Source organism: Haemaphysalis longicornis, unplaced genomic scaffold (assembly GCF_048455015.1).
Source record: "Haemaphysalis longicornis isolate Haplotype H1 unplaced genomic scaffold, Haemaphysalis longicornis Haplotype H1 scaffold_9, whole genome shotgun sequence".
Classification (NCBI taxonomy): domain Eukaryota; kingdom Metazoa; phylum Arthropoda; class Arachnida; order Ixodida; family Ixodidae; genus Haemaphysalis; species Haemaphysalis longicornis.
In genome coordinates, this window is record NW_027526460.1 from 32,284,577 (window position 1) to 32,312,052 (window position 27,476).

General features: G+C 46.0%; 2 protein-coding genes across 2 annotated transcripts in view; one reads left to right on the forward strand and one right to left on the reverse strand.

Annotated features, from left to right (window-relative positions):
- The window catches only part of LOC144152436 (uncharacterized), a 294,334-nt gene that overhangs the window by 197,849 nt on the left and 69,009 nt on the right, over nucleotides 1-27,476 (forward strand). The window contains exon 4 of the transcript XR_013319165.1: nucleotides 15,836-15,944. The gene's annotated coding sequence lies outside the window, so the exon portion shown is untranslated. The remainder of the gene's footprint in view (nucleotides 1-15,835; nucleotides 15,945-27,476) is intronic.
- The window catches only part of LOC144152433 (sodium-dependent nutrient amino acid transporter 1-like), a 30,633-nt gene continuing 6,388 nt past the window's right edge, over nucleotides 3,232-27,476 (reverse strand). Inside the window, exons 3-16 of the mRNA XM_077683702.1 lie at nucleotides 24,255-24,411; nucleotides 20,977-21,108; nucleotides 18,692-18,855; nucleotides 16,985-17,043; nucleotides 15,790-15,922; nucleotides 15,089-15,223; nucleotides 14,215-14,318; nucleotides 13,457-13,590; nucleotides 13,227-13,342; nucleotides 9,267-9,395; nucleotides 7,091-7,190; nucleotides 6,402-6,502; nucleotides 5,621-5,779; nucleotides 3,232-4,220 (exon numbers count right to left, since the gene is read on the reverse strand). Coding sequence (XP_077539828.1) covers nucleotides 4,074-4,220; nucleotides 5,621-5,779; nucleotides 6,402-6,502; nucleotides 7,091-7,190; nucleotides 9,267-9,395; nucleotides 13,227-13,342; nucleotides 13,457-13,590; nucleotides 14,215-14,318; nucleotides 15,089-15,223; nucleotides 15,790-15,922; nucleotides 16,985-17,043; nucleotides 18,692-18,855; nucleotides 20,977-21,108; nucleotides 24,255-24,411 — 1,770 coding nt within the window. The 3' untranslated portion in view covers nucleotides 3,232-4,073. The remainder of the gene's footprint in view (nucleotides 4,221-5,620; nucleotides 5,780-6,401; nucleotides 6,503-7,090; nucleotides 7,191-9,266; nucleotides 9,396-13,226; nucleotides 13,343-13,456; nucleotides 13,591-14,214; nucleotides 14,319-15,088; nucleotides 15,224-15,789; nucleotides 15,923-16,984; nucleotides 17,044-18,691; nucleotides 18,856-20,976; nucleotides 21,109-24,254; nucleotides 24,412-27,476) is intronic.

Consider the following 27,476-nt stretch of genomic DNA (forward strand, 5'->3'; position numbering starts at 1 on the left):
ATTTTTCTACTTCGGTGTGGAACAGCAAGGAACCCCACTCATGATGTTATCTAAGTCCGAGTAGAGTACAGGTTCTTCGGGGTGGAGGGGGGGAGGGGGGGAGGGGGAGGTGGTGCTATTTGAAAGGGCGTTGGCTTTCGCGTGAACACCTACCCCCGTCTAATTAGCGACCCCTCCCCCCCACTCCTACTCTCCCCCTTGCCATGCTACCGTACTTAGCCTTTGCAGCGCGCTGAATTTCTTCTTCTGATGAAAAGATCTGTTTCGGAAAGTACTACCCACTTCAAAAACGATGCTCCAAATGCCACTAATGATCCTCCGGGATAAAACATGATTTTTCAGTGCGCAAGTTCTGTGCCGGGGCTTTGCTATTTTGAAGTTGGCAAACCCCGTACCCACGCACCAAAAGCAAACGTCGGAACAGGTTATGTAGCCCCATCTGTCGACCATTCTGATCAGCGCGATTCAAACATTTCTTGGCACAGGCTGTAGAGGTCGCTGCGGCCGTGGGTCGGTCGCAGCGACCGACCCACGGTCGCCGACGTCCCGATTCAAAGGGAAAGCCACTAATCATCATCATCATCATCGGTTCTGGGTTGGCCGAGTTTGGCGCCGTGTTTAAATGTTTGAAAAGTTAGTCTCGTTCGAGATAGAATGTTACCCCGGTCTATTCGTCTGCGCTGAACTTGCCTCTGAAACGTGGCGATTTTTTTTTTATTTTTTGTGAACGCGCGGATTCTCCAGTCGTGACGGCTAAATCTGACACAGACGAGATGACAAAGCGAAAGGCGCGTAGCTTGTATGGAAGACTAAATAAACACATATATAAATAATCTAACCTTAAGGCCAAAACTGGTGGCAATTCTGTTGAAAGCAGAAAGATAGTGGGAAGAAAATGGGCGGAAGCTGGATTTAACTAAGATCTGCCGCAATACTTCAGCGCCAGAATGACAGCGAAGTTCTTTATGCCTGCTGTGGAGATGACAAACTATTTGGAGCATGCCCCTTTTATGCAAAACAGTGCATCAGAGTTCTAATGATAATTTTTGTTGAGATTTCCTTGATTAAGTCATAGAAGGCATGAAATTCGCAAATGACCCTTGTTACCAAGCAAGCCGGACGTCAACAAACTTGGCGACGAACAAGTAATAAGGCACCAAGCCAACGTTTCGAGCCTAATAGGCACAGCGCTTCTTAACTTGAAAATCTCAAGCATGGGTGCTTGTCATGTAGCTACGGGGATAAGAGCCTGTAGTTTTGTTGATCACAGATGACCCTGCACATCTGTTTAGCATTCACATCAAGCGACTTTCCAACCTGTGTAGCCATGGCTTGAATTTCTTTGCAGACGATAGTCTTCCTTGGGATGCTTGAACGAGGAAATTTTGGTCTGTCTGTCTGTTTGCCCCTCGATTCAGCCGCCAGGCAAAGTTAACGCAGATGTTGAACGAGACGTTTAAATCGCAGTCATTTCTAAACATCTGAATCTTGTGTCAGTGTTTATACTTGTCAACACTGTTGCACAAAAACAAAACATTACGCATAGCTGAGGCAAAACATCAATACATAAGGGATATTTTCAGTGTTTCTTTGTTATGAATACAAATTTCCGATAGCAAATGAAAAATACTAGAACCACTGTAGAAAGCACACCTCCAAGGTACTGGTGGCGCCATCTGGCAGTCGTCCTGGGTGCGCACCTCCGTGCGTTTCCCAAGGCTAATGCCAGTTGGCGCCACCTGTGCTGCAAGAAGTATCTGCGCCGGTGCGATTCGCGGTTTGTAGGTTTGTATGAATACATTGTGTGCGGAGCGCACATCATAAGGACGGCGCCAGATAACGCCGTCTACTACCGTACCGCGACTATGGCAGTGGTTATGAAGTGCCTCCTGTCTGTCCCTTAGGCTATCCTCTGCTAGCGACATTTGCGGCAAAGCAAGCATATGTGCGGCTAATTTTATTTGTGGGGTTGGTTGACGCTGACGGCAATTTAAAGAACCAAGAATCGTTGTTACTCCGCCTTTGATCCTCCTAACAGCTCATAATTCTTGCATATAAAAAGCACGCAGCTTTAGTTGCACAACCACAAAGAATTTTTGGCTGTGTTGCAATGACTACCGTTTCCAAAAGGTCGGGCGTTTTTTCACTGTTGTTCAAACCCAGTGCTGATGTGCGTGCTTTATGTTTTGTTTTTTATAAATTCCCGCCATCCATGCACGAACACACGTACAACGTGTTTGAAGATCAGTTGGGTGCTGTTGAAGGTGCGCCTAGGCCTAACACTATTGCACCTAATTATTTAACATGGTCTATGCATAATGCGCGAGCCATGTGTGGGCTTATTTATTGTTTGTTTCAGCTAACGTGGCTAATCGCCGCTAACGAAAGGAAAATTTAGTTGCAATGACCTTCCCCTTTTTACGGATAGCAAAAGTGCTGGCTTAAAAAAACGGTTTGCCAAAAAACACTAATTTGGAAGCTGGAAGTCAAGTTTCTAGTTCTAAATTCACCTTCAAATGAATCTCAACCTTGTCATATGAGCTGAAGTGATGTTGAGTTGAGTTTAGAGGCTGGGCTAAGTTAAGTGAGGGAGGTACTACGTTTCGAATTTAACTCCAGATGACGATTTTGGGGTTTAATGGAGCCGAATTCGGACCTTATGAAGCGACAGCACAATGGCGCGTTGGGCTAGTTGGCGAAATTGCATGTCGAAACCTTCAAAAAGCGCAACACTGGAAATACGCGACAGAAACGAAGGAAACACAGGACGAGCGCTTTCCTCCGTTTGTGTCACGTATTTCCAGTGTTGCACTTTTTGGAGGTTTCGACATGCTTATTAAGCGATGTCCACGAACATAGCGCTTAGTTGTCCGTGAGGATACCGTTTGCGATTTTGGTCGATTTGAACTAAATTAGCTATCCTTCTTCCAGGAGGAGGCGAAAACTCGTCTGGGCCCGAAATAGAAAAGAATCGAATGAATGTATCAGAACTTACCGTAGCGTACACGAACCCACGATACGCGCAAAAGTAACGGGAATCCCGATCGACTGCTGTAGTACCTACTTACACACATTCACTTACACTCAAACTCCACTAACGCACACAGACACACGTATGCACAAACACTCTGATAGAAGGTCAAATTCGCACACGCACTCTGGCAGATATATTTTGCTAAGTAAACGCAGTCTATTCGCAAACTGCGAAAAACTAAGCCCGCTAACTGTGTGAGTGTCAGTGATGCTTGCATTTATTACATTATTGAGAAGGTTTTCGTCCCTCACTTGTGCCCTGCGAACGGTTTCCCGTTTTCCCATCGTTACTTGTCTCTTGCCAGTCTTGATAATCAGAGGAGGAAGAAAGCAGGCACAAAAAGACGCAAAACTAAGTAAAAAAAAAAAATCATTTGCTTCCTTGGCTGTCGATGTCTTCGTCCATTGTCCTGGCAGTCGCGTTCAGGAGGGGCATCACAGTGGTCTAAGATTGACCACGGCGCACTAATATCACAGATATCGGCTGCCACTTTCACTGTCACTTCAGGAACAGAACACTTCACCATCCTTACCGCACGCTGTCTCTTCACTGTCGCAATGGTGCCGACGCACTCACTCCTCTAAGACACTGTAATCAAGACCCTGTAATTCTGTTCACCACCGGCTTACGTCCGACGCTGTCATCAAGTTGTCATACGACGTTGTCACTTCATCTTTTCTAAGCCCAAGCTTGGATCTGGAGTAATCAGTGTCTTGAAACTTGAAACCCGATTCGCAGCATGTCGAATATAACATTGCAGCCCAGATGACCTCACTTGCCGTAAGTTCAAATGGTTGGCCGAAGATGGCGGTTATAGGTGAGGAAGTGACTGTCTAAGATGTAATGACACATGGTGCTGATACGAGCTGGTTAGCTGTCGTGAAGGAGGTTATTTACAGTCACAGTGAGAGGTAGCAGTATCTCACAATGCAGTGCTCACGACCCCCAGCCTGTGTCAGGACGAAGCAATGGGACACATGCCGATTGTGTGACCATCAACCGCTGGCGTCGGGACTGAAGGAAGGATTGACGCGACCATTCATGGTGTATGCTTGGTGAGATGACGATGCTGGCCCACCGTTGGTTCTCTGTTCCGCTGTTCCAACTTGAAGGCGTTCCACTCAGCGCGGATCATCGGGTCCCTCGGGCCGTAGTTTTCAGAGGGCGAGAAAGTGGCTTTCAGTTTCTGCGAAGAGAATAAACAAATGAGCGACCACCCAACCATGCTGTGCATTTCTGCGTCCGCTTAAGTTTGATCTAAATCGTTTAGATGTAGCGGATGTAACAACTGCTTGACTGACCAATCAATTTATTGATTGAAATAACTGCAGCTTACGCGCAGCTGTCATTCATCCTTCACTCTAAGAAGTCTCTGTAGGGCGTCTTCACCGCAAATCTCCAGAATGACCAATCGAAGTGGCCTAGTGTGCAAATTCGGTGAATGAAGAAGGCCGACATAAGATTTGACTTTGAGAAATTGCATGTTCGCAGGGTCAAACACGCAAGGCGTGAATGGCGTTTTCAATAGCGCAACGTCCCTGCGCAGGTGCCCTTTTTTATTCAAATTGAATGCTCGGTCACGCCATTTGTCGAATTTGCACACTATGCCACTTGAATTGGTCATTCTGTAGCATTGTGGTGAAGATGCCCTACGGGGACTTAGAGTGTTGGCGTGCGAAGCTTCATTTTTGTGCGGGTATAAACGCTATTGCAGTAGCCGCACGCTTCCTTGCTGACGCTGGGAAATATTGGCTAATACACACGGGAATAACTCCGTTTACAAAATGTAACTTGTGAGTGGCAAGTTTACTAGCACGCAGAACTTATACACCTTACATTTATGCGTCTAAAGGGCTGCAACGGAAATGTTCCCCATTCCCACCCCCCCCCCCCCCCCCCCCCCCCCCTGACGCCTACATGTAACGGTAATACCTGAGTCCCTCAAAGCATTGAGGGACTCTGGTAATAGTAAAGGCACGCACCTTATAATATAATAAGGACGTTCTAGATGCTTCTAGAATTTCTAGATGCTTCTCCAGATTCGACATTTCGTGCAGCCGGGTGTCATTAATATAATCGTACTGAAGAAACCAACAAGATTCTTTCTCCTGACCGGGATCCCATTTTGCAAAACGTCGATTTGTAGTTACCAGTGGTGTACGAACAGCAACTTTGTTGACCAAACTGAAAACATTGGGGTTTTTTGCACCGAAGTTACATACTTCGTGGTTAATGTCGTCATATTGTCTGTTCGCATACGTACGGCATAAGTTAACCACTCTAGCAATCACCGGCGGACTTTACGGTGTGTCGTCATAGGCGACGCCATAAAATCGACGGGAAGGATGATGCGAGGGAAACGGCACTTTCCAACGCCCTTTGGCCGTTGAAGAATGGGAGAAAATTTGCCGGGGAAAAAAAGAGGTTATCGCGTAGAAACTCTATATTTCAAGTCAGCGTCCACTTTAAGCTACTTCCATTTAATAAAAAACCACTGCAGTAGTTAAAACACTCAAGAGCGTCGTCTCGACTTAATTAGTGGAAGACGCCTCATAAGAACCAACAAGGAAAATCTGTGGTGAATACCTGTAAAACGCTCTCTCCGGGGGCTTTGACAAACGTCACGACCATCCACAGAGGCACTTGACCGATAGCAATTGCCGCCATGACCCAACCTATGGTCTGTCCAATTGGCGGTAGACTAGAGGCGCCTCCTTCGATGGCGTTCCCATAGGAGAAAATGGCCTGCAGAGGATGGAAGCACGGGGTCAAAGTGAACACATGGATTTGCAGCCATTTGTCCCTGTTTGCTTCAATTATTGGGTGATAGCTGTGATAAAATTTCCCTCAGTGCATGAGGCTGGCATGCATGTGTGAAGTATTCCCAGACCAATTACATTCCGCGCTCGCTCGCTCGCTCGCTCGCTCGCTCGCTCCCTCCATCCCTCCCTCCCTCCCTCCCTCCCTCCCTCCCTCCCTCCCTCCCTCACGCACTCACGCACTCACGCACGCACGCACGCACGCACGCAAAGGGATGTGCTATGTGCCTGTGGCGCCAAAGCTGTGAACGTTCTATGGACAAGGCTGTGCAAAGATTTCATATTTGTTTCTGTTCGAAAGGCTTGACATGGCAAGCATATGATAAGCGGGTTCTTATTTCATGACGAGGATTAAGTTGGGTTTCAAGCAGAAAAAAAAAATAAAGCGAAGGATGATTTCTAGCAGAATGCCCATTGACCGCACTTAAACAAACATATATGCAGTACTGCTATCACATAAGGAGAAAAAAAGTATGAAAGCGAGGTAAAGGAAACAAAAAGCAATCAGGAGAGAATGAAAATAATGGGTAAATGAACCTACTACTTACGATAAGAGACACAGGAGTTATGAAGGCCCATGTGATCTTCCAGTACCATGATATCCTTCCATTGAGCATGTACTCGAAGTCCCGGATAATGTTCCTAATACCTAAAAAGAAACAGCAAACATTAGCTGGAAGCTTTAGCACCTGTATGGGGTGACACTGTTATCAAGCTACAAATTTCTGACCGGTAAAGTCACTTCACCTTAAATTGGAAGAATTTTGAACAATGGGCTGAAATGAGTGCAGCCTGGATAAGCCTACTTTTGGACAAGGAGAATAGACAAGGATAATCCTTGTCCATTCCGTTTATCTGGTCACTGTCAAGTGTTGTCTGCGCTCCTTCCCATGTATTCACATATTTCTTTCGCGTTTTTCAGCTGTCTTCGTTTGTAATTTACGTTATATCCTGCCAGCGTCATTACTAATTTTGTGGGTGTCACTATCCCCATCAAGCAGTCTCATTAACTGAGCCGTAACCGGCCCGGGGCCCAGTAATTTTTTTTATCATTTATATCTTCATCTCTAGATTCGATAGCCACACAACACAGCAAACACAGCATTCATGAAACTTTATCGCCTCTCGCACGGAATCTAGCAATCTTTTACATCCCATCCAGTCGTTACTGGTTGGAAACAAAAATATAGCTGCATGCTGTCGAGTAAAGCAAAGTTTGGGATGCCACAGGGCTCACCGTAGATCCACATTAGGCCGACGACTTCAAATATAGCGTACAGGAACACGGCCTGACCGACTCCGTAGTTGTCGAACAGGAGACGCAGCGCATTTCCACTCTGGATAAGAAAGAACAGCAGCAATGTGCAGGCAAATTTAGGCGCAATACTGTAATTGTGAAATATCGTTTGTCGAAAGTAATAACGCTAAGTTGAATTGCTGAAGTACCCTTCTAGACGCGATCTCTCAGAAACAGAGATACCCAAATAGGTAGGGAAAATGAGACTGGAAATATTTTTTTTATCTTTAAAAGATACCTGAATAACCTTCGACAAAGGGTGGTTTCTCCGCGTGTAATGCTATGTCAATCGTGATAGAACTGCATGCGGATCGCTTCAACCGTGTAAGTTGTATTAATTACAGTTGACACGGCGACCTTATTTTTGGTGTTCCCATGTTATACTTAGGAATTCAATATGCGTCTTTCCTTTTTCTTTCGTACAGGTAACGCGCTCCGGCGGGTTCTTATTGTGATCATTTATTGCATGACTCGCTCACTCACTCACACACAGTAAAAGATATTTGTGGTGATATCTGGGTTGACAACCACTCCCATATGTAACGCCCTACGGGCGATTAAGGTATTCAACGAATTAATTAAATAATTTTAACTAACTATAATTATTAACCAAGTAAGTAATTAATTAATTATTTAATTAATTAATTAAACAAATGAATACAAAACAAATAAATAAAAATGAAACGGTATCAGTTATCTACATGCTCCACATAGAATGCGTTCTGCTAGGTCACACTTAGTCCAGAAGTTAATGGTGGTTCCATTTTCATTCAAAGTTGGGCTAAATACGTCTTCTGATAATTCTTGATATGGGCACAAAAGACTTCTGTCAGTGCGGTGCGAGATTAGCGGAGGACGAAGCTTATATCAGCTGCGGATACGAGTTCGACGAAGCAGAAAAGCATGGGTGTCGCTGACCCCATTTGCAGATGACGAATACACGTGCGCAACGGTATAATGAGGTTATGGCTGCTGTGTTGCTCTGAATGCCTTGGATAATATGGAAGCAGGTCAGCGTGAATGATACAGCATACAAAGTGCCGCACGACCTAAAGAGGCGTGTTGCCTCAGTTTCCGAGCCACGGAGAAGGCTGATTGCATGTCGCTTTGCGGCGGCTGAAGATCCCAAAGGTCTGTAAATGCAGTGTGCAGACTACCGTCGCGGTAGTTGCTGACAGCCAATCAATGCGTTTAGCGTTTAATAAGTGAAGAACAACTCGCATATTTACTTTCAAGCCACCACATTTTAATGCGGAACTTCTTCAGACAACGAAAGTACGGACGTTGCCGCCCGGCTGGCGCATCCAACAGCGACGAACGTACGCATTCCATTGTCTAGGACGGACGCAGTTAGTGCGTTCCGCATACTTGCCCGTAAAGCAACAATCTCAATAGTCTACAGAAGAATTCACATGTGTACGTATTGGTGCTCTTGACCCGTACCTGCGCCGCCCCCTTCCGCTAAGCCTCCCACGGTCTGACGCAACTCTTCTTTGCCGTCTCTGGCTGGGGGTAATGGGGGTAATGCTGGGCATAAATGCTTACTCATACTTAATAGGAATGGCAGCAAGTGAGGAGTGATAAACGTGTGGCACGCCAGAGACGATCCGGCATGTCTTATGCGAGTGCCCACGCTACTTGCCTGAAAGAAAGAAGCTGTCGTCAGTAATGAGGAACCTGGTCTCTCGGCGGCCATTTTCGGAGGAGAAGATTTTATTTCACTTGCCTCCTCTGTCATCCGCTGAGAAGGCGACTAAGGAATTTTTACGCTTTCTACCCTGACCCTGACGTGAATTTCTCAAATGTAATTGTGTGTAGCGTTAGCTTTGAGGGCATGAATGCAGCATCCTGTATGTATAAGAAGAACACGCGATCCTAATTTTTTACATATTCGAAAAGGAACGTACGGATTAATTCTAAAGTTCTTGACAAAAAGAATGAAGCGCATGACAGAGATATTCCGTCCAGCACTAAAACAAGATTATATTATGACAACTCTATACTCAGGTTTCCGGGCTCCCGTTTTTCCGTTTCCCTGTCATCAATACGCCATCGAGGCCATTTTTTTGTCTCTCTAAGACAAAAATACGTATGTGCTCGAGAATGCGGGACGTACGTCTGTGCAGAGGATGAGGCCCGTGCCGAAGCATATGACGCAGAAGATCACGGATATGTGGCTCCTCCACTTGGTCAACTTGGGAAACTGGTCGGTGAGCACTGTGGTCACGGCCTGCACGTCGCCAACCTGCCGGAAAAGGGCGAAGTGAATTGAAAATGTGCTCAAGCCCAGTCCGGGTGCGATACAATGTTAACAATAGTCGAACAGCAATAGTATTCGCGAAAGGAAGGAATTAAAGGGACCCCGAAACACTTTCGATAAACCCTTTTGAGTCTTTCCTTCGCATCTGGAAGCACTGCGAAAGCTACAGCTATCGACAGCACGGAGCGGCACTGCGTGATTTGCTCGTCGCACCAGATGAGCCTCCCGTTTTTGCTTTGTTTTCGTGGCTTTATTTTTGAAGTTTCTATCGAAAATAATTAATTGCTGCAACTGAAGAAAAACCGGCCAAAAGCCGCTATATGGCCTTAATGACGTAATTAGAGCGGTCGAAGAACGTCAAGATCGAGAAATGGCTCAAAATGGCTGCGCCCATATGTAAACAAATATGACGTGGTGCCGACCGACCAATGAAAATCCTGGCGGCACATAACAATGAGAGAAAAGAGTGCCGATGCTCTAAAAGCCTTTATTTAGGGACGCTTGGTTGGGTGTTACACAGACAGTAAGATGCATACGACGCGGTAGGGAAACAGACAGACTAATGTGTTCGACAGAATAAAGCTTGGGTCCTTCCGAGTTTCATCCAGCTAAATAGCTAGGAAGTGTGCTGAATCGCAAATTACAAACAGAGGTGGCTTGTTTCGGGCACTCAACCGGCATGCATCCAGCTTCGCAGGTAATCCAACTTCACAGAATTAAAGGGCACTATTTTTTTCTACACTCTGTGACAGTATGTCTGAGTGAACCTGGCTGTTGGCCGTATTTGCGTTCTGTTGGATATTGGGTGGGGAATATCCGGTGTAATCTATAGCGTTCCCGTACCCACAACATTATAGCGACAACAACACCATTGAGACCTTCGCTAATAATGCATTGAAATTGAGTTTTTAGAGTGAGTTTTCCTATTGCGACTTCTACAGGTCCACTAGCCCTCTACTTTCGCATGGCGGAATGACCCTGGTCTGTTTTCGCTCAATGGGCCGTTGAAAGTATTAGCATTAAGTGAAAAAGGTCGGACGTTCACGCTAGGTGATACAAAATGAGTGGGCCGCCATGGTGATAATTACGATAAGGTGACACCAAAGCGTACGGCGAAAGCGCACAACCGGCTGCAGGGGTTGAGGGGCTAGGGCGCTGTGCTGTTGTGCCGAAGGATGCGCGTTCGATCCCAGCCGCGGCGGCCGCTTTTCCGATGGAGGCGAAAAACGAAAGCACCCTTGTGCCGAGATTTCGGCGGAGGTTAAAAGTACCTGGCCCTGGGTGGCCTAAACTATTCCGGAGTCCTCCACTACGGCGTGCTCATGGCCTAGGTGTTTCTGCGGCGCGTAAAATTCGAAAATTTGAATTTGAAAACCGCACAAACGGCAGGATACAGCGTTGACTCTCAAGTGATTTTTTTATTGAGGAAACGCGTGGTTGTAGTACAAGGGCTCATCCTTCGCGCCTGCGCAAGGTGAGCGCATCGTACAGACATAGAAACCACCAGATAAAAGCAGCACAAAAGCGGCAAAATGACATCTGGCGTGCTTCGGCAATCATACCCCACGAGGTAATCTTAAAGATAAACACCGAAGTCGCGGTGGGTTATCAAGAAACGGTTCCATTGTTTCCCTGCACAAGGTATCTTTGAGACTGAACAATACGGTCGTTTTTATCAGAAAGAGGGCGGTATGCGCAGTACCCACATTGCACTTCTTAATGGGAGCACACAGCGACTCCTTTTCGATTATATTGCCACCTCAACCTATTGTTAATACACCGCCAGGTATGCCCTATGTACACCCGCTGATTTAAGGTAGTGTCTATTATAACGGCTACCGCGAGAATTACCGTCAGGAATTTCTCACGGCAGTCGTCTCTGATTGGCTAAGCAAGCCCCCGAAGATTTTATGGGGCAAATATTTCGATAAACTGGTTCCACATCTGCTTCTGTGGCGCTTTTAAAAAATAAAAAAAAAATTCTTCTGTGGCGTTGTGTTATAGCACTTGCTTTTAAACGAAAAGGCTCAGGTTCTAGTTTGGCATGGTCGAAGTGTTTTTTTTTAGCTTTAGAATTTTTGAAGGGTTCGCTCATGGTGACTCTGTAGCTTTTTATTCCGGTTAATATTATATCAGCAGATCGACGTGCAGGACTTCTAGAATAGGTTGAATTAGGTTTAGTATAGATAGCATTCTGTGTCGTTGGGTTTGGTTAGGTAAGGATTGTTGCAGTTTTACTGGATATAGGTAGGTTATGACACCATAGGTTTGGTACGTTAGGGTTTTGTTAAGGTGCGTTGGGAGGTAAAATTGTCCATCAAATTTTAGGCCAGCCAACTTTTATAGAAACTGCCATGGGAATTTCGCAGTGGTAATTCTCACGGTTGCCGTAAGATTAGACGCCGCCTTTCTTTAATAATATCACGGGAGCTTCGACCGGCGGGTGGGTTGGCGGGTCAACGCCTTGTTACAGTAGAAAGCGGCTAAACGAGCGAGAGTTCTCCGCTTGCGGAGTACTGATCCGCCAGTGCAACCGTCGTCTGCTAGACTGTTCCCATAAGCACGACACAACCCCTTTCCGCTGATTATCAGCCGCCTTGCAGTGACCAAGGCGCATGGGAAATCGCAATCATCCCCCGGCAATGAAGATAGCCAGCTGATTACGAGCAGAAGGGGTTGTGTCGTGCTTGAGAGAACAGCGAAGCAGACGACGGTTGCACTGCCGGGTCATTTGTGCGCTTGCCAAGTACTTTCGCTCGTTTCGCCGCTTTCTACTGCGATAAGTCTCTGACCCACCCACCCGCTGGTCGACGCTCCCGTGATATTATTGGGCGGCTGTACACCCGTCAACACACGAGAGATATCTTGTTCAAGACCCCGCATGCGCAGGTCATGATCCTCTCCTCGTGTTTTGCCTAACACTTAGAACGGAGGCCGCCAAATATGCACAGAGAACGCCCTCCTTAACTTTGGCTTCGTGGTAGAAGATTGACTCGTGGCGTGGAATTATCCAAGCATGTAAGATCTCGCTTGTTTATTTTCTTGCTGCTTATCTGGCGGTTATTGTACGACACGTTCATCTTGCCCAGTGGCGAATTAATGGCGTTTGCACATAACCACATGTTTTCTCAACAACAACAACAACATCCGGGCCAAGTCCACTAACGTTAAACTTACGGTGTGTCGAAGCATGCAGTGTATGAGTGTATCCTTGGCACCTTAGGATTTTCGCCCCCGCAGAAGAAACTGCTGGGGGTAGAGGTGTACAACTTTTGTGTAAAAGTCTCCTGTCTATGAAGCACGCACCGTTCTAGCGCGAGGTGTTTGAAAGCGAGTGTCCCGGTGTGTTTCTTTAGTACGCGTTGCATACAAGCGCGAGGCGTTGGAAAACGAGTGTCCCGGTGTTTTAGCACCGTGACTACGTAAAACGATGACGACTACGACAGTAGATGCCGATGGCCCGAGCACCTGAAATGCGAGGATAGTGCTGTGTTATATCGTTTGTGCGCCTTCGCCCTAGTCTTAGTTGCAGGCGCACTGAAGCAAAATTAAATCCGCTGTCGTCGCCGCTTCTTCTCTGCATGATTGGGATAACGGGAAGCCATGCCAGGGTGGTGGGGGCAGAAGGGGGGAGAGGCGTGAGTGGATGACAGATAAGCTTCTCTGGGTTCTGTTGTTCTTAATGCATAACGAGCCCACACATCACCAAATACGGACAAGATACAATAACAAAGAAAGGCCACAGCACAGTAAAGCACAGGCAGCTCGAATGTTTCTATCAGATTACACTGCCGAACATCAGCAGCGTGCACTTACACCAGTGCCGAGTCCGAGCAGAAACAGCATGAGGAAGAATAGCACGGACCATAGCTGCGGCACGAACGAGATCCTGCTTAGCGCTTCCGGGTACGTCACGAACGCTAGAGCCAAGTCTGTATGTGGGAAGAACGAACAAATAAATTTGCCAGCCCTTGATAAAGCATTTGCTTCTAAGTAATTTCGGGCAAATGCAAAAAAAAAAAAAAAACTATAGACTTAGATCTTACCAGATTCACCCTTGAGAACCTGCGAAATGTCATCGGTGTTCAGATCGTGAGCCAGGGAGCCTAGGGTCGCGAACACAACGCATCCAGCCAGAATACTCGTGAAGGTGTCCGCGATGGTGATGAAGAAGGCGTCTCTGTTGGAGATGGCATACGTTATAAATATATTAGTGACACCGTCCTGACTAACAGAACTTTGTAAAGGTTGTGCTGTAGAAACGCTATACTGACGGGGCTCAGAGAACCTCATTCTCATTTTTGAGGTTTAGAAGGCCCGAAGGAAGAGAATTTCGAAATAACTTGCACTAGCTTAGGCTATTTAACGGCTATTTAACCTCCATCATGAAACCATACCGCAAAAACTGGCATTCACGCCGTCGCGATAGTCGTCGTAATTTATTCAGGCAGCAGTGCAAGAGTCTGTTTTGACCTCAAAAAACTGTCCATTGGCAATGCAGTTTACGACATTCTCTTTATGACAAAGGCAAGGAAAGTAACACATCAAGGTGACGTTTGCCGTCAGGCCTCGTGTAAACGCATACTATTTTAATGTGATATTTTTGTGCGCCATTTTGTGTTGCGACGTCCTTTGTTCTACGAGTAACGACTGCTTTAAATCTGTAAAATAGGTGTTTGTTTTTCCTCCTCCTCCCCCCTTTTGGGTTCGTGAATAAGGAAATGTTCCCAATCTCCCTCCGCTTCTCTCCTTCCCTTCTAGTTATTATCCTTATCTGACCAGGAGGTGCCCACTTCGTGCTCACCTTCCGACTTGGTGCCGAAAGTCGTTGTAGCTGGCGTACATGATAAGGTGGCCGAATGCCGCGGTGAGGGAAAAGAACGACTGCTCACAAGCCTTGAACCACACCTAGTGAGAACAAGATCAGCAAGAGAAAACATTAGAGGAAAAGAAAGCGTTGAAGACAGAGTCTCTGCAGTCCTCCCTTGCAAAGCAACAAGAAGAGAGGTGGTGGGAATTGATTTAAAATACTGAACTATGGCAGGATCTCACAAAATTCGGTGAAGCTTCACCCGCAGCTTCCGAAAACAAACAGAAACCAAAACAAAAAATAAACCAACACAAAAACTACCCTTTTTATTGAACATGATGTTTCAGGAGTTATCGGTTAGCACAACGCCTGTATGCAGTGACCGCCACCAGTAGTGTCATCATCATAATCATCAGCCTATCTATCCTTTGCAGCTCAAAGGCCTCTCCCATAGATATCCAAATATCCCGGTCCTGTTCTAACTGCGACCAAATATGCCCGCAAACTTCTTGATCCCATCTGCCCATCTAACTTTCTGCCACCCCCTGCTACGCTTGTCTTCTCAAGGAATCCACTCTGTTACCCTTAATGACCAACGGTTATCTTGCCTTCGCATTACATGTTCTGCCCATATTCATTTATTCTTAATTTCTACTAATATGTCCTTGACACGCGTTTTTTCCCTGGCCCACTCCGCGCTATTTTTGTCCCTTAACGTTACACCTATCATCTTCCGTTCCATTGCTCGCTCAGTCGTCCTGAATTTAAGTTGAACCCTTTTAGTGAGCCTCCAAGTTTCTGCCGCGTAGGTGAGTACCGGTAAGATGCAGCTGTTGACAGCTGCATCATACCAGCAGTGTACACGCACCTCGATTTCCCAAATCTTCTCCCAGTGAGGAACGAAGAAGGCCTTGATGCCGTTCCAGGCGCCGTCCTGTAGGCACGTGATGATCAGCAGGGAGATCATGACGACGTACGGCATTGTGGACGTCAGGTACACCACCTGCGCATTAGTATGGGACACATATACTCTTTACAAAACTAAAGAAAAGAGCACAGCGTACGCCTATCATAAACCAGAAGCAGCCAGGAACGAGACTAAGCATCAAATGAGTCTGAAAATCATCAGACCAGGCTTAAGATAAATTAAAGCGAGTATCCTTACGCGAGTGAGTTGACATGACCTTTGCTTCACCTCACGAACCTTCGAAAGGATCTCACATAATTTTTATCTATGGTATCAGCCGTATTCCAGGGGCATTGTGTATACAACACGCTCGCCACATAATTTCATTTTTGGTAGACGTCGTAAAGTTTCGACGTTAACATTAGATTAGGCGAACAGTTATTCGTTCACCGACATAAATTAATATTTAGGTCGCCGAAACCTGAAACGCTGTCCTGAAAGACATTTGACACCCTCGTAAACACCTGAAAGCGATTCGTATGGAAACGAAAACAATCATTAATGTGATTCAGCTTGCGCCAGAACTGCAGATGTTCTCCTGCCGTTAGTGGGAAAGAGGCAGTGGTGCTTTAAGCGGGAACCGTGCAGTGAAGTTGTCTTACCTTGCCAACAGAACGAATGCCTTTGAACGTGGATATTGCCTCGCAGGTCCAGGCCAGGAGAAAGCACATCGCCATCCTCCAGTCGAGCACTGAGGGAAGCGTGAATCCTCCAGAGTCTCGAAGCACGTACTTCCTATGTGACAAGAATTTCGGCGGTAAGGCACGCGGTTTTCCTCAGTGCTAGATGCCACTGCTTTTATTTCGATTCAGTTACTACCCCTTCTGCGTATCTGGGAGCTTATGCGCTTTGACAGCCGTAAATATGTCTTTTTTTTTAAGTGGGAAATAACAAGAATAAGAGCGCTGGGAAATAAAAGTAAGAGATAAAACACCGTCATATGAATGGAAACATGTTCCTATAGGTAGTGCAAAAGACAGCTGCAGGAAAGGGCTAAGAGCTGGAAATATGCCTCGTATCGATATGTATTTATGGCACACTTCGTTGTTGGCGCGATAAATTTTCCCGTAGCCTTTTGCACAACGCGGTCATGTACTCGATTTTAGCTACACAAATTCCTAAACACCTCAAAAAATATTTTATTGGAGTTTTGCATACCCACGCAGCCACCTCCCTCTCCCAGGTCGAAAAAGCTTCGTTCTTTCCTCCTCACATTTTAGGCGCACAATTATCTAAAAGAAGCTTTCTGAAATTTGTTGTCCACGTAGAGGCGCGCTCTGCTTTTAGAATAAGTTTTTTTTTGCTTCAGACTTGCTGCTCAGTTATAAATTCCTACACACCGCATACATTGGCATTGCCGCACTGGCCGTACCCAACAATTACACTTCTCGACAAAAAAAAAAAAAAAAAACAACCTGGAAAAATTCCACGAAAAGAAAAAAGTTGCAACCAGAACTTCAGTTTGTTCGGACGACAGACACGATGAGATCACCGTTCCGAGTTACGTATACCAATTTCACAAGCCGTTTGAAGCTTCTTTGACTGCTATTTTGTATTAATACACACGTGCGAAGTGTTCCGCTTGATTCGCGTACAAAACTCTTTTTTTTATACGTACGCAAAGAGACGATTGGTTAATTTAGAAGGCTCAGATTATCGCAAAATTAATGCACACCTGATGTTTGCACTACACCTTCATTGCTAATGTATTTTTATCTTCACGGGGGCCTTTAAAATGGTAGAAGCAGCTTGAACATTTATTTTCAAAACACAACCAAAGTTTCCAGACACACGTACTGAAAGTATTGTTCCGCTGCTGAAGAGGCATTTGTCACGTTCGTCAGGTTTCGGGTACCCTTGAAGAGAGAAGAAAAAGCAGTGCTCCTATAAGTACCCAACACAAGAAGCTTTGTTCACGCAGTAATTCCTTCGTTGTCTGCAACTTCAACTATCGACTGACCGGAAGCCTTGCAATTCAATAAATGTTGGGGCACCTTTCAGGACAAGTCTTCCTCCGGGAAAGCGTGAATGAACAGCTTGCTGCGCGATTTAATGTTGTCACCGTAGTCTGGTTTTAAATATCGAATTGCACATGTTAAGTAATTGCAAAGTTAGAACGACCCCTGCAAGAACCATAATAGCTTTACTGAAAATTTTATGACTGTATGACGCATAGCCTTTCTCTCCTTCTTAACCCTCAAGAGTATCAAGCTAGTTTTTAACAGCGAAGCTGTTTAGCCAATCAATATTTTTCGTGTCCGTATTTAAAAATACAAAGAAATTGCCGAGCTCGTGCACATGAGCGCGGGCCTTGCGGTAACCGCCCGGCAGTTAACAAAACCAAAAAAATGCCTAGCGCTCGTGTGTACGTGCCTCGACACGACCGCCCAGCGTCCCTGGCCCATGTTTGTCAAGCCAAGCATACCCATTTAGGAAGATCGACCAAGATTGGGAAAAAATTTCCAGCGTTCGCCGTAATCGTGACAACACTTGCTCGTAACGAGAAACACTCCAGCGTTCACCGCAACCGTGGCGACACTTGCTTGGAACGAAAAATACACGTCATAGCGTACGCTCCTCCAAGGTGATGTGCAATGATTATCGCTTCAAAAAAAAAAAAAGAAAGAAAGAAGCTCGCGCTTATAGCAACAATGATGAAATAAATATCGTTGCGGAAGCGAAGAAAAAGCAAATCGGCTGCAACCGTGGACTTAAACCTTCGTGATGGTCGTTAAGGTTGCGCACAGCTTCGCTACCTTCAAGCCTCACGCGTTAGTGTGTCAGCTTCCTTCTTTTGGTCGGGACACTGCGTCAGCGGTAAACTATTATTTTTGCGTTTTCGCGTTAACCAGAAGTTACGCGAGTAAACTTATATACCACTTGAGTAAACTGTGCCAAATGCAAGTCGCGTTTTCATCGTGCTTGTTGTAGAACCATGGTCCGATAACAAAAAAATGTTTACCACCCCTTCCTAAAGAAAGTTTAGGGAAGCGTGAAATCTTTCTCACATCAAAACTGCGTCAAACGTGCGTCGCAACCTTTGCTAAATGTGCGTACAACCTTCGCTGAAAGTGCGCCCAATCGATCGTCAAGCCTTCAAACGCCTCAATCGCAAGCCAAGAGCGAACCCATGCGACAATTTCTCGCGCACTATATAAACGCATCTACGAACGATCTAGACGTACACCGATACGTAGTTTATGACATAAAGGTATGCTATTCTATTCCTTCTTCACGATCGATGCGTGCATTGTCTTAGCCAAAACTGTTCCTTTCTCGCGATTTTCAAGTAACCGCTTTTTGTAGAATGGAAGTCAGGTTTTACGCATGTGCCGTCTGTCCGAACATCGTATCACAGCTTTCGGGGGACTAACCAGTCTATAGGGAAATGCATTAATTTCCTGACAGGACGCCATTGGTCCTATTAAAAAAAACACTTTAGCTTAAAATATATATTTGCGCAATTTTTATAGCATCGCGAGTTTATGCGAAAACTCCGCTTACCATTGCGGAGTCGAGACACGTGTCGTCACTCCACTCGGGGTCACAGCGAGACCAGGGCAGATATCCCTGGAAAGACGCGAACAGGTAGAAGAGGCACAGAGCCATGATGTAGTTGTACGAAACGGTGACGTAGAAAGTGGAGAACAGCTGCGCCACGCCAATTCCTGCGAAGACGGAGGGGGAAAAGAACCAAAGTAATTCAATCAATCAATCAATCAATCAATCAATCAATCAATCAATCAATCAATCAATCAATCAATCAATCAATCAATCAATCAATCAATCAATCAATCAATCAATCAAAAGGGTTTATGAAAATTAACTGCAGAGTGTCTTTAAACAAACGTATTTCACATGTAACTTGTTCGATGGCCTGGCCCGAGCAAGAACAAACCCTACCTTTTCTTCCGTTTTGGCCTTGAATTCAACAGCCGGAAATTTATGGTCCGATTGTATTTGAAGGTTTCTTGTTCATCAACGTTCTGTCACCAATAAACTTATGATTACATTTCCACATTCAGATTAGTAGGCGCCTTTGACACTTCTCCCTACATGCGATATGCGAGAAGTGATTCGGTACGTCGCGTGCGTATGTTCTAAGTTTCATCGTTCAGGCAGACAATAATTGCAGATGTGCGTGGTCGGCATGACATGGTACTTAAGGTTCCTACTTTCGAATCGCAGACAGCGCTACATGAGCAAGATGTCGTATCTCGTCGCATTGTGACATCGCAGACCGTCGCTTTCACGTTCACGTTCACGAACGATTTTCCCCGTCACGCGATGGTCATCGCAAACCCCCTAGACACGCATTGCCGCAGGGTCGATTGACGTAGCGCGTTAACCGGAAAAGAAGCGTTGTTTACTTCCGGTACGGCAGTGGCGGCACTGCAGTACTGCAGTGGCTCTTGCTGTGCTCCCTTCCGAGTGCGGGAGGAGGAGAGTCGAGTCCGGCCGTAAGCTTAACGTGCGTGGTACCAGAAAATGATGCAAGGAGGCCCTGGCTGCATTCTCGATCACTGTGTGCTCGCATCCATGTGGCAGCGTCTGAATTTGTTTTTCTTTGTTTTTTTTTTTTGCGGTTCAATTGTGTGCCCGTTCACTGCGTGCTCTCGGCAAAACAACCGAGTTCTCGCTCGACGAATTAGTCTAGCCTCGTTCAACCATCGCAAGCTCTATTTTGTTGTACCTACCGAACACAAAACTGCACTATATGCTGTGCAGTAATATCAGTGCCAAACTCTGTACATGTGTTTGGGATTCCCTGTGTCCCTGATACTGCTTCTTTTGTTTTTTAACACGAAAGTGTTTTATGCCCGGTTACACCAAGATCTTACCGGCGTCATATCCGTCACGGAAATGACGTCGCCAGAAAAAGTTCCATTGAAGCGGCTGCGCCCGGATTCGAGCTACGAACTCTCACGCCGCTACGGGAAGTACACAGCACCCAGACCACTGCACTACGAATTCAAGCGCAAGTAGGCCTACGAATGCGCCTTATATCTTTCCCACTACTTTCTTCATTCAGATGCCGTCTAGGAAGCGAAGTAGTTCATAATGACACTAATGAGCGCCGACATTTGGCGCCTCGATGCCAGCGTCTTCGTGTACGCGGGACGCCAGTGAATTGAGACACCCTCCGCCACCCGCTGCTCCCTTTCGTTCGCACGGTTTTCGAGGGGCTGCGGTTTCAGTCGGATTTACGCAATGTTCCGGCGCGTGCAATCCAGTTGATGCGTCTAACGGTGCCATAACGACGTAATATAATTAGCGATGTGCAAGTTCATATGGATGCAAAATAAATGCTCCTGTGAAGGCAGATTTCCCTTTCGTGGTTTACCGATTCCTATGAAAGAGGCATCAACCACATTTTTTACATCTGGCGGAGCAAGATGAACACAGTTACTTTGCTGACAGTGTTCATTTATTAAACAAACTCTCCCTTTCTCTGTGTTAATTTAGGATTGGTGGACGTCATCCTTGTGAGATTATTGAACAATTCAAAATAACGTAGGTGAGGAAACAGCAGCCTTTATTGCCTGTCTCTAAATTTTTTCATAAAAATTTCTTGAAAACCAACACATAACAATTTAAATTTTAGGTGAACTATGCAGAGAATTTTTACTTACCACTATGAGGTCGTCATGCTGTATGTTATTCTTGATCAGGAAATGTTGTGGCTGAATATGCAGTTATTTATTACAAAATACCCGAAGGCAGCCAAGCCGAAACTTTTCTCAACGGGATGTTGCTGCTACAAAGAGTGAAATTTCCAGTCAACTTGCCTTTTAAACCCGGAACGCACTTCCAGACTTTCACGTGGCTTTTTCCCACGAACTGGCCGATGGCAAGTTCCATGAAATAAACGGGCTTGCCGACTAGGAACATCACGATGAAGTATGGGATGAGGAAGGCACCTGCAACGAAGGAAACATTCAATGAGACACTGATATAGTGAGGCATGGACGTTTATCACAACTACAAATTGCCTCGTTTTGCTTGTGGGTGATTTAAATTGTGAAGTTTATAATTTGAGGGATAGAAAGGCAAAAGGCAGATTGGTTTGAAAATGTTGCTGATGCCCGCTGGCCGGATTTCGAATGACCAGCGAGCCCAGAGACTTCCTCAGGCCCATCCACACAAAGACCGCTAGGGGGGGGGGGGGGGGGCATGGTAGTAAACCTACATGGCTTTCGTAGGTTGTAATGATGGTACGCGTTCGTTGATGTATTTGAAGAAAGCAACGACCATACAAGCGTTTTCAGTTTGACATGCGAGTAGCGCTACCAGACTGCACCAACTCGGCTTTATGGCGCTTCGACCCTCAGCTTAAGCATGTTGCAAGCCCCCTTCAAGGCCCCTTTCAGTTTTTCAAGGCCATTGCAAAGCCTCTTCAAGGTCGTTGGCCTTGTCATCATGCGCGCGTTCCAGACCCGCGGTAGGTAGGCGTGGGACTCAGAACGTGCAGTACAAGGAGCAACTTCAGAGTTGTCTCCTCGGTAGACGAAGCCCTTCGACAACGCGAGGTGAAAGCAAATAATCTTAGCCGTTCAAGTGTCCCTGGCGCGGGCATTATGGCTTTGCGTTCACAACCGTAAGCGCTTAGGTGTCCTCGGATATTTTTAATTTGTTTTCCTACACTCACCCTACGTCCTTTCCGTCATTTGCGAATAGTAAATGGTCGTTGTCTGGTTTAACTGGAGAAGCCTTGCCGATAAAACCTCTTCATGGGATTTTTTTATAACAGACAAAGCATTTTTCAACCGTTGAGGAGTAAACGTTTCGCAGCTATGGATCGGGGTACCTCTTAAAAGTACTTCTGTTTTTTTAGCAGCAGGCGGCGTTCGCCAAAAAATATAAAAAGAAAATACCGAGCGCACGTGAGCGTGCGTCTCTTGTGGAGCGCCCGGCGTCGACCAGCTCGACCTTCGAGAACACTCTGCCCAGCGTTCGTGGCGTGGCCTCTTGCGTGCTCTTCTGCTCGCCAGTACATACGCGTTCGCTCCTGAAGTGGGGAGCCCTGACGCCGAGTTCGCGCTACAGACGCCGAGTTCGCGAAGACGGTTGCGCGCGCTAACACGGTCCACATTGCGGGAGATGTGAAAGCCTGCGAACGAAACTACCCGGGCCTGCCAGACATGGAGAACTTTCAGCGGCAAGTACGGAAATACATGTGAGGTGCAACAGCCCGGTATCCGATGGAGGGAGGGGGGTGGCCAGCCCTGCTGTTTCTTCAGCCTTGCACCACTATTGCAAGCTGCGCCATTTTTTTTTTTGTAAATGAAAGTCCCCCGTTCAGCTTATCTCCTAGGCCCGTATCTCATTCTCCTTTCTCACAAAAAGGAATAAATGTTTGTCCTACGCATTATCTCCAACACCCTAGAGCGGATGGGCCCTGTGAACGAAGGGCTATTGATGTTACTTTTTTTAGCATAGCTTCTGTGGGCGACCTGCGACCCAAGTGAGACAGGGAGCAAGGTGCGGTGATATGCAAGTTGTGTTGGAACATCCGCACGTGTGCAAGCCTCGTGGTAACCATCCCGACAAAAATGCGGCTCGCCCTAACTTATATGGGTATTGTATTTCTGTGAAGCTTTCTAAACTTTCTCTGAGCTGCCTCGGCACACAGTGTTGTCTAGAACTGTTGAATGTGGCGATCATAACTCCAGCATTAAAGTGACAATGGTTTTTCTGATGGAGGTGAAACACGAGAAGTCCCCTGGTGTCGCGATTTTGGCACACGTTAAAGTTCACGCGTTGTAAATTGGTCCATAGACCTCCACTACAGCGCCCCTCACAGCTTCGTTATATACAGCTTCGCTGCACTAAAGCGTGGTAGAATTTGGGGTTTAGACTCCAAATTTTATGAGCAAAACAACATGCTTCGACCCGTCTCGATCGTGATTCGGGACTTCTATATACAGTTCAAGCTATTTAGCGGTGTCGACGAGGAATGCAAATACCTTTGGTAAAACCGTAAAATTCGTAAAATATAAAAATTGCAGAACTTGAGATTGTAGTGACACCTGGAAATTTATTTGCGGGCAAAAAATGTCGCTGTACTTCCTTGTTACCGCGATTGAGATTGCTGTGGCTGCGGGGATGGGACCTCGGAGATAAAAATCCCCCAGTATGGCAAAGACATTTTCTTGAGCAAATGGCACACGAAGGGGTTAACACCGCACAAAGACGACGACACACAAGGAAGAGAAGATATGACAAGTTCTGAACTACAACTGATCCGGTTATGTTTCGAAGCTGTGCCCGATGGTGAATGGTGGTGGCAGAGAAAAAGTGGGATGCTCAAAGAAACACGGATGTTCAATGTGATGAAAGCGTTATTTATTCTCTCCCCTTGGATTGCGGAAAAACCTATATCGGCCAGACAGGTAGATGCCTTAATGATAGGCTGAGGGAGCATAAAAACCTCGTAGGAAAGACGGTTGTTTCGGGCCACCTAGCTGCGCACTGCAAAGATTGTGCCTGCGTTCCGCGGTATGGGGAGTGCTCAGTGATTGCTAGAGAAAAGAACAGGCATTCGCGAGAGGTTAACCTCTCGATTGACCGTCATGATGAAAACTGCGTCAGCATGCCATCTGTTGCGCTCTCAGAAAAAGAAAAACAGTATCCGGAGGAGCAACAAGCGTAGAAGGTAGGGCGCGAGATACGTGTTTACGTCATATTTGTTGAACCTTGTTATTGGATGGGTCTTGGTTTATATGTCTTTCATGGCGGAATAAAAAATCAGTTGTAGTTCAGCGCTCGTCCTGTCTTCTCTTCCTTGTGTGCCGTCGTCTTTGTGCACTGTTAACCCCTTCATGTCGCCCCACTAACTAGCCCACCAAGCCATCCTAACGGCACACGATCTAGAGCGTCCGTATCGCTCCCTTCCCACATATTCACTGTAAATGACCAGAATGCAGTCTTTTGGAGCGCTGCGGCAACCCTGTGAGACTAAACAGGAAGCGTGATTTCCCGTCCAAAGTTGCTGCCCTTGGCACGCCGGCACCTCTTGCATTGAGAGTTGCAAGTATACGAGAGGCGCGTCAACCAGGAAGCTCACCTCCGCCGTTTTGATAAGCCAGCGTCGGGAACCTCCAGACGTTGCCCAGGCCGATGGAGATGGACAGACACGACAGAAAGAACTGCATTCCTTTGTTCCACTGCTTCCGGTCTGTAGCAGCGGTGGTGGATGCTGGCGACTCCGCATCGGCTGGCACCTGATGAAATGAACGTGCCATTACGTACCGCTCATACTTCGATATCGGGGAACACAAGAAACACAGCGTGCTAATTTTAAGTAAACTGCGAGAAAAGATGTTATTTGGGATTAACACGGCACATTGAGTAAGCTTCCACGCCAAGCCGCAGCTTGAGCGTGATGTTCCACCAGCAACATCCTATGGTTTCACCCACCATGCAATAACCACTGTACCTTTCAATGTCTCCGAAGTTTTGGAGTAGCCAGCCCCTCTTAAGGTTGTAGCTAAACTTTAAAATAAATAACTCTCTCAACTTGAAATCAAGAGTTGTACAGAATACTCCTGGTTTAAGGATAAAAACTGACACCGAGCAAGACCGTTTATAAAAGAAAGTACGTTTCGGCTCCCGTAAGGAGAACCTTATTTCACAACTAAGATGAGGGCGGAAGTGATCTGGTTATGTTTACTTTAAGATATGGTGTAAGCAACGTGCGTTGACGCGCGGGAAATTATCGCCATTGCGATTAAGTGCTTGCTCGCTGCTCCGGACTTTCAGGGACTAGTCATAAAGCGGACAGAACTAGTTATATTGCGTTGACTTCGCATGGGTCCAGTCTGTCGCATGGAAAGTTAGTTCATTGCCTGCTCTGTCGCCTGAGAGTTTTCCTCCTAACCCTTATGCCGTAATCTGAGTCCCCCCTCCACTTTATTTGCTCCCTCTACTCTGCGGAGGGGAGGATCCCGCAATGCTAACGCATGGGCAAGGGTCGACTGCACTGGAGGCTCGAGTGAACGGACGATTAAGAATGCCAGGGTTTAAGTTCAATGTTTTAAAGGTACATAATGTTTTTCCTGCTACTTTTCATTTGATTCCGTTTTTTTCTCTTTTCTATCAATTAAAAAGCACGTCCGTTATTGTGCAGACGAATAATTTCTACCTAGTTGCCAGGGGAACAAACCAACCCTCCTGGCACTCGAGTTTGTACAGCACTTGGGAAGGTGTAATGCTAAGTGCTGTACAAACTCGAGTGCCAGGAGGGTTGGTTTGTTCCCCTGGCAACTCAAGCGGCATAAAAATTATAAGATAAGAAATGCGACAGGACGACCTCTGAAATCTTTCATTCGTATATCCCTCCAAATTCTCTCTTAAAGCTATGCAAAAGTAGTGTTATTCGCGCTTGGTTCAATAGTAGAAGATTGTGCTGCACCTTGCATAGATGTTGAGCTAACAAAGCACTTCGGATTAAAGAAATTGTTCTATTTGCAATACTTTGTGCTGGGAATAGCGAGTGCCTTTACCCAACCCTTTTTTGTGCGTGCGCGTGCATGTGCGTGCATGTGTGCGTGTGTCTGCGCGAGCGCGTGTGCGTGTGTGTGCGTGCGCGTGTTCATTAATCTTGCCCTCTTTATGGTTCAACCTTTCTTTTACCTCCCGACGGGTCTGAACATCACCTCACCACTTCAGTTTGTTTTCTCATCTCTTCTCGCCTCTTCTTCGTCACCTAATGGGTTTCTCTTGTTTCATTATCGAGTGCCTGAGGTGGCTGAGGCCTCTGGCAGGCCACGACCACCTTTAGTTTCAGCCTCTCCTTAGTTTTGGCAAAAAATAAAAAAAAAATCATCCTTGCTTGTTCGTGCTTTTGTTCGGGTATGCGCGGGTAAGAAATGCGTCGAGCTGCCGAGGTATTGTTTCCCCACCACTAATAGCAACGCAGAAATACACCAGGACGCCTCTCGGCCCCAAGGGACTGGTGCGACCATAAACGCAAATATATTAATCTATGGCATTTTTTTCCCGAGTGCCCCCACAACAAGGACAGTTTAACGCCCTGCATTTCCACAAAAACACAGATTTGTCGGAAGCAACACCTTTAACCGTTATAATAGCGTAAGTGGGATTAATTGGTAGGACAGAATTTTGAAAAAGCAAGAAATAAAACAATAGAAAGAGAAAATGTTTACAAAAATGATCTGAAAAAAAAACTACGCATCTTCTACGTCTCCACAAACAACCGAGGAATAAGACAAAAAAGTTCGCAAAAAAGTGTTCGAAATACGTATAAGAATACCGTAAACGAATCAACAATACAGTACGCCTTGTATCTAAAAAAACGTAATTATTGAAGTAAAGGCACTTCACACTAAACTTTTTTACACCCTTTTAGCCAAAAAGGGTGTAGCATAAGTGCAAAAAGGGTGCTGGGAGGCCTTGACACGCTTTTTCCTGAATCTCAACACTCTTTTCCTAGCTATACACTCTTTTGTATGAGAAAAGGGTGTTGATCAACTTCGACACCCTTGGTTTTTCTTAGGGTGTTGAAAGGGTGTAGAAAAGGTGTTCAGATGTTCATTAAATAAGGCCATGCTTGGATGCATAATGGCACTGTAAAGAAGAAGACATCCCCTCATATACTCCTCTACTCGCAAGAAATTTTCAAAAGCAAAAAAAAAAAAATAATAATTACTCGTATGCAATGATCGCTCGTTTCCATATGCGGTCAACCTCATGCCCCAAGTTTTGCTTTGCCACGTGAAACATCAATCGGAACCTTCAAAATTAAAAAGACTATAGTCGTGTGGCGAAAAGGGCGATTGCAACACGCTTGGCATTCTGTAGGTTGTTGAAACGGTGTGAAATAGGTGTTCAGTTGCAAAAAAAGAACAGCCGAGCTGGGGGCCGACCTAGTTTCTTCCGGTGTTGCTAAGTTTTGTTATGTTTGCTAACCTTTGCAATGTTCTTGCCAAGCTAGGATGACCGCTGAGGGGTGAGGCCAAGTTGCTCAATTCATTTGTGTTCCAACTGTAACCTGTGCGTATTGACTGTTTGTGTTGAATTCTGCGCGCTCCGCTGGCGCATGCCATCACCTTTAAAAAAAGGGTGTGAGGATGCCCAACACCCTTTTTTAGGGTGTTGAGCTCAACATCCTTTTTTTATTCGTACACCCTTTTTTTTGCCATAACACCTTTTAAGGGTGTTAGGCATGATACAAGATTTTTACACCCTTTTCGACCAACAAGGGTGTAAAAAGTTTAGTGTGATTGCTATACCGGTATAAGGCTACATCATTGAAAAAAAGAAACAC